This window comes from Rhinolophus sinicus, linkage group LG03 (genome assembly GCF_036562045.2).
Source record: "Rhinolophus sinicus isolate RSC01 linkage group LG03, ASM3656204v1, whole genome shotgun sequence".
NCBI lineage: Eukaryota > Metazoa > Chordata > Mammalia > Chiroptera > Rhinolophidae > Rhinolophus > Rhinolophus sinicus.
In genome coordinates this window covers 69,206,969-69,214,068 of record NC_133753.1, presented here as the reverse complement: position 1 = coordinate 69,214,068, position 7,100 = coordinate 69,206,969, and the positions used below count along the sequence as shown (strand labels likewise).

Below are 7,100 nucleotides of genomic sequence, written 5' to 3'. Positions count from 1 at the left end.
CTGGCTGGGCAAAAAACTGATTCTAATCACCTGTGAAAAAGGCGAAGCTACCACAGAATACTAAGGATATTTATCCTTAGGATTAGAAAAGACCAGTGAAAATAATGCTACGGTTTTCTTATCCATTTTCACCTTTATTGCCTTCATATTTTTTAAACTTACGAGAAAAAATTTTGCAATGGAATTTGAGCCATAGGTGAACAAAACTGTGCTTTCATATGAAATGTAAAATAAATGAAATACTATGGAGCAATATTTGCTGCAGCCAAAACCCAATTTTTTCGCCTCAGTTTTTGAGTATATCTAAAAGGAGATGTCATGTCTCAAGGAATAATTGCTCTAAAAAATGAATGAGGCTGAACTGTTTGTACTATATCATGGATTTATAACACTTGCAATACAGCCAACGTATATATTGAAATGAAATAAACACTTACTCTATGGCACCAGATCATGTTCTTCCCTCTAAAAATTAATTTGGCTGTTCCTAAGACATTGTATGAATTCTCTATGTATCTTACGTTACTTTTCAGGACAGGCAATTGCCTATGAAGTCATTCAACCTAATGCGGGCCTTTTGATAAAAATACATTTTAGATGATACAGGCTTTTTTTTTCAGTTCAATAACTGCCATTTATAGATTCCTTAGAAATCTCTCTAGAAGGCAGATACATAGAGGAAAGGAAGGTTAATGAGTTAACATCTTTACCGATATTAGCAAGGCTCTGATGATCAAAGGTGCACTTGACTAGGGAGGGCTTCCTCCTTTAGAGACACAGGCTTTAAGAACATGATCGCCAGAGAGACCACAAATGTGTTGGTGGTTCTTCTGTCAGTTACATAACTGAATTTAAGACAACTATTTTTTCTTGTGGTCATTCCTTGAAGTGAGTGAGTTGATGTCTCTTCCAGTGAGGGGCCTGTCTGAATGTTTTGCCACAAACAGAGCATTCAAACGGCTTCTGCCCTGCGTGAATTAGATAGTGTCTTTCCAGTTTCGATGGAGACCTAAAACTTTTAGAACAGACACTGCATTGGTAAAGAAGACCATCGTTCCTCTCAGCACGCCCTGAATAACTACAGCAGTGACTGCGATGGCTCTTCTCTGATTCCAGAAGTGCATCAGGAGGAAAGGGCTCCCTGCTCCTATAGTGGCTACCAAGAATGAAGTCCTCTGATTCTGCCTTCACTTTGATTTCTGGTATTTGTCCTGACTCAGCGACCTCATATTTTTGAAAGCCAAGAGTCTGACATTGTTGGGGAGCATGAGAGTTAACATTATCACCCGGTTCCATGAAAAGTTTGTTCAAATTTTCAAATTCTACTTGGCAAAGAGATCTTCTATAAGGAATCTTTTCAATATGAGTTAATTTATGTCTTTTTAAGTGAGCTGACTGTCTAAAAGATTTCCCACAAACATTACAGCCAAAAGGCCTCTGTCCAGTATGAATTAAATAGTGTCTCTGTAGTTTGGATATAGAAGGAAATACTTTCTCGCATTTGTCACAAGGACACATCTTATGTCCAGTATGTATGTTTTCACTTGGAACTGAAAAACCACACTGAAGCACTTCACAGTTACCAAAGAATTCCTCACCTGATGAACCATAGATACATACGTCTCTATTATTCACTGAATTATCCATAGTTAATGTGTTGTCTGTTGTAAGGATACCTTTCACGTTTTTCCCCATATTTTGGCTCTGGAAGTGCTTTTGCCAAGAAAACGGCAAAGTCAATGTTTTCTTCTTTTTATTGCCAACGGTTTTATATGTTCCATGTTTGCCAAGAGAACCCATAAATGTTCTCTGGGTTTGTTCAGGGCTCTGCTCACCAGAAATAAGATCACAATTTTTCAAGAAACTGTTTTTAAATACTTTTTTTTCAGACCGAAAATTATCTAATTTCTTACCCCCTGCACGTTTAAGTTTGGCCAAGATTTTTTTAACAATGGTTTTATAGTTGTAGTTTTTTTTGAAACTGCTTGGAATTTTGCCACCTCTGGCAGGAAAACACTTGTGTCCATTGAGAATCTGCTCTGATTCAAAACATTCTTCACACTCTGGACACTGAAAAGGAACGATATAAATAGAGTGGACATCAAGTTGATTATTCTCCTCGGATTCACCTATCTGACCATTTTCAAAACCATCTTGATTTGCATTTAATTTATTAGGAAGGGGACGTGATTCTGGACTCTTCACCTTCAATGAAAGAGTCTGAAAAGTTTTATTCCTGGTATGGATTTGTTTATGCTTCAGAAGTTTGCTTTGAATCTTAAATCCTTTTTGACAAAAACAGCATTGAAAAGGTCTTTCTTCTGAATGTGTGAGTTGGTGGATTTTTAAATGAGTTGACTGTCGGAAAGATTTACTGCACAGGACACATTTAAAAGGCCTCTGACCCGTATGAATGAGTGCATGCCTATCAAGTTTTGATTGTGACGGAAACATCTTGCCACAAATTGTACATGAGTGAATATTCTTTCTTTTCTTTGTAGGGCTGTATGTAGGATCAGACTTTGTGCATGGGTGTAATGCCCATCTCTCCTCTGTGGTAAAAGTATGATACATTCCATACACCGGCTTTTCTTGCTTGGCCTCCAACAATCTTCTGACCTGTTTAACATCATTCTGGTAGGTTTCATTGTGAAGGTGTTGATGCTTCACAAATGTCTTCAGATTTTTAAAGTGGCGTTGACAAATACTACATTTAAATGGCAGATTATGAGTTAGTTGATGTCTCTCCAGATGAACTAGTTGTCTAAAGGTTTTATGACACACATCACATTCAAATGGCTTCTGACCAGTATGAATGAGATAATGCCTAGCTAATTTTGAAGGTGTTTCAAAGTGCTTGAAGCAAATATTGCAAATATATGGCCTGTTTCTAGGTAGTTTGTTGGCTACTACACACTGTTGAATCTTTAGCATTTTTAAATTGTTTTCAGCCATCATATTCTTCAGTGACATACTCTGATGAGCTCCATAGTATTCTTAAACTCCACGGATGTCTAAAAATTAAAAATAAAAATGTATTAATTTAAACATTATGTATTCATATGAAAAGAAATGTTAAACTGTCCTTTGGCCAAAGATATTAAGGGTAAGGGGAGGGGACTTGGACTTTTCCTGTGTTTAAAAGTAAATAATCATTTTAGATGACTACTTTAGAATCATAAAACTAATTTCACACATATATGTGAATGCGAAATGATGAGCCTTTAAAAGAAATATCCAAAAATTTATATAATTTTAAGCTATATTTTAATTAATTGAGGTGATACATTAAAATGGGGCTGAGCTGAATTTCTTAACAATAAATAGACTTAATTCCAGTGTTCTTGGTTCACTATTAAGATTTGTCAATATTTTGTTGCTTTGTTATTTTTAAAAATTTGGCTTAGAAAGATAAACAGTGTAAGAATAATTTTTAGTATTTCAGTGTAAAAATACTGAAAACAATATATTTGCATTCATTTATAGGAGGGGTGTCCAAACTGCGGCCTGCGGGCCGCAATCTATTGTTAATCGACCCGCAGCAAATTCCAAAAATATATTTAGTTTACTTAAATAAACCAGGTGAGGCAATACGTACTTCACCTTGAGTGAGTGGCCCGGCTGTTTGTGTATTTTACCGCATATGGCCCTTGGTAAAAAATGTTGAAAAAAGTTTGGAAATCCCTGATTTATAGCAAAGCAATTATATGGACATGGTTTAAGAATGGAATGTCTCACCTGTGAAAGTTAGATTTCTTAGCTACATCATTAACTCTGTTTACTCTCAATTACTTCTTTAGACCAAAAAAGACAATATGGACAACTGGAAGAAAATGTCCAAGAAAACACGAGTTCTAGTCCTAGACTTGCCACCATACGATCTTGTTGGCAGAGAGTCAGAGATTAAAAACAAACCAAACCAAAACAAAACCCTGTTTTAGCTCTCTCATTCTAATGCTGAATCTTCTAGTTGAAATCAGAGTTGATAAATCTACCAGACACCCAGGGGTTTTTATTTGTCAGCTGATTTAGCCAATGTCCAACATATATGCTATTTGCTATTTACTGCCCTCTTCTAGAAGACACCTTAAACACAAAATCACAAACATATCCACTGTGTGGTTCTCTTCTGCAATCTGAATCAGAAATAGAGAAAAAACCCATAATTTATTTACTGAGCAAATATCTTCTACCAGTTGCTTTACCACAGTGTTTTTCAAACTACAGGTCACTACCCATTAACAGATAGTGAAATTAACTAAGTGAATCATGATAGGCATTTTTGTTTAATAGAGTAGAAAATATCAGACTGCATAACGTATAGTAAGGATAAATACTGTTTTGTGAAACTTCTGAAGGAAGAGGTAAAAAAGTTTGTGAAGGCTGTTCCGGACATACTTCTTCACACAGCACTAGGCAGAGGAACCCACAACAAATCAATCACTTTACTCAAAGGGGCTAGGTAAGATCAAGGTCCATTGCACGAGACAGAATTACTAAAGAAAACAGTGTCTGGTTTTGTTCAACTGGCCCATAGAATCCCAAAATATTAATTAAAAAATCTAATTAGAGGCCAAATGAAATATGCCACACAAATCTATGCAAAACAAAATAATCTGTGAGCCACTATATTAATTTATAAAATACACCACATAACCCAGATGTTCATGTTAGTAACATTCAGATGTTGGTACCATTCATTCATGTGCATTTTCCTGACACTGGGTTAGAGAAATTACCTGTGAACAACCTCCAAATCCCTACACGTGCTAACACAGCAACAGTTAGGAGGATTAAAATTAAGTCATGCATCCTGTGAACAGCCAAGAATTGGGCAATTTATTTAATTCTTGTGGAGCAATCAGGTGTCAAGGTGGTCAATTAAGACAATGACCCAAACTGAGAAAAGTAGTCAAGCCTTTGTTCACTTACTGCAACAGTGCAGGGAAGAGGCTAAAAGAAGTACTACTGGCTCCCCAGCGATCCATTAAATGGACCAACACTAGGTGAGGATCAGGTAGATGCAGTACATGCAATCATCTTACTGCGGAGGAGGGGCCAACAAAAGACTTCTACCTCTTTATGGACCTGTGGACCAGGGCAGGGGGGAAGGTCCTGAGTCAAAATGGAGAAAAGTCAAGGCTGTCCCCTTCTAATAAGGCCTTGGAGGTGCCTGGGAAGTGCCTCAGCCACGGTCCTCAGAACGGAGGTACCTGAGCCTGGATTGCAGCATGGCTAGCAGGAGGAAAGGGCTGAGTCCCTAACTGCAATTCCCTCCAGAAAACTGCAGTGCACTGGCCGTGCACAAGTCTAGCATGGGGAAGGCAGCTGACCTCCTCCCCGATCAGGCCAGCCAGGCAAAGCCTTGCAATTATCTCTGGTGGGGACTGAAAGATCACATAAAAGATTTTGGCATAGAGCCCGACTCCTCAATTCCTACTGTATATTTCTTCTTCCCTTTAATAGTTTCTATGAAACACTCCTGGAAAAAAAAATCCCACACTACAACCACACACAGACAACCATCTCTGATTAGAACAAGAATTGACTACCTACAGGTCCTGCGCCAAAAAGACCATCTACCACTAGGATTAAGACTGGACACTGTTGTCACTGGGCTAACACTTACTGGGAGCCCTATACTGTTAACACCTTTGGTGGTAAGCAGTGATCTCACCTCCTATTTTATAAGTGACAGCTCAGGGATCCCCAACACTCCAAGTGCGGTCCCCCAGGCACATTAACTGATAGAGCTGCAAATCCCACTTCAACTTATTCTCTGAGCCCTCAAGTAATTTATTTTGTCAATAATATTTTTTAAAAAAACCAACACCAAACTGTGTAATTTTTCCTATGTTAAACTGCAAATTAAATGTCAGTGGTTCAATCTGAAAACTCCCGACAATAGCAAGGTGCACTCCCGTTAAAAGACTGTAAAAACTGATCTCAAAAAACTCCAAAGTTGCTTCACGGCTGAAAGCCTGTTGGTTTTCTAGCTTTAACTAACAACCATGAAAACGAAGTAAGCATATCACAAAAGTAAATGAAAAAGAAACGAGAGACCTGACAGAAACTTAGACAACTTTCAGGTGGGTAATAATCTCTGGCGACACTGATCACAGCCTGTCCCTCTTTCTAGTTTCTTCCACCTCCACACCCCCGGCCCACTCTCTTGGCTTTGAATCCTCACCTCTCCCTCCCAGGGGGACTGCACTGTACAGAGGACCTCCATATCTGGCTCTTGCCCTAATCGCCCACGACCATTAAGCTCCTAAAGGTCGAACTGAGTCCAGAGACTGCAAAATTCCACACCAGGAATGGAAGGACAAGCAAGGGTGAGAACTGCTTTGGGCCCAGGCAGGGAAAAAAATGCCTCATGTGACACGACCCGTCACAGCAAAGGAAAAGCATCCTCTTCTGCGCCTTCCTCTCCGAGATTCCCGTTCCCCGTGAGACGCAGCCAAGACGGCGGGGAAGTGGGAGAGGAAAAGGAGCCGAGGTCGTGGCGCCCCCGTTCTACGTCCCCGAGCACCTTGGAGGGATCGAGGAAGGCCCGACCCTTCCCGGGGCTCGCTCCACCTCACACTGGGTTCCTGAAGTCCTCCTCACGCACCTGGAGCTGGCACGCACCCAGCAGCAGTACATCTCACAGGCCAGGCGCGGGCAAGACAGCAGCAAGCTTTCGTCCGCAGGGCCGGCGCGGCGACGGGCTGAGAGCGCAGGCGCGGCGCTCGAGAGCGCCCAGGGACACAGTCCGGCTGGAAACAGGCTCCCCCCGCCCTAGGGCCGCTATCACCTTGGTGCGGCCTGCGAGTTCCCTGGGAGAAAGGGGGCTCCAGAGACAGATGCGTCCCCAACCCCAGCGCCACTTAGCCCGCGCCTCAATTTCGGGATGACGAGAATAGAGGTATAAAGAAGGGTGCATTTTCCATCTCACCCCTAAACTTCGACTAGGAAAACCCTGTAGCCCTGACCATCGAGCTCAAGGCCCGACTGGAAACTGGCGAGCCCTGCGTTCAAAGCCTTCTTGGCTTATCTGTAACGCAAAAGGCCGGTGGTAAACAAAAAGCCACTTATTAGAGGCGTGCTGTGCCAGCACT

The 7,100-nt window shown here is 40.8% G+C and overlaps 1 protein-coding gene across 3 annotated transcripts; it reads right to left on the bottom strand.

Annotated features, from left to right (window-relative positions):
- Positions 1 to 727: 727 nt before the first annotated feature.
- On the bottom strand, positions 728 to 6,728 carry ZNF770 (zinc finger protein 770). Of its 3 annotated transcripts, none has more exons than XM_019725548.2 (2): positions 6,614 to 6,728; positions 728 to 3,014 (listed from the first exon to the last, which is right to left on the bottom strand). In XM_019725548.2, the coding sequence occupies exon 2, from the start codon at positions 2,971 to 2,973 to the stop codon at positions 877 to 879; it is 2,097 nt and encodes a 698-aa protein (XP_019581107.2). In that variant the 5' UTR covers positions 2,974 to 3,014; positions 6,614 to 6,728; the 3' UTR covers positions 728 to 876. The 3 variants fall into 3 exon arrangements, with proteins under 3 accessions (XP_019581107.2, XP_019581108.2, XP_074184030.1); XM_019725549.2 differs by having other exon boundaries at positions 6,533 to 6,711; XM_074327929.1 differs by having other exon boundaries at positions 6,580 to 6,681.
- Between the last annotated feature and the right edge of the window lie 372 nt (positions 6,729 to 7,100).

Excerpts from the sequence above, each read along its gene's own strand:
- ZNF770 (XM_019725548.2), bottom strand. The coding sequence starts at position 2,973 with ATGTCACTGAAGAATATGATGGCTGAAAACAATTTAAAAATGCTAAAG.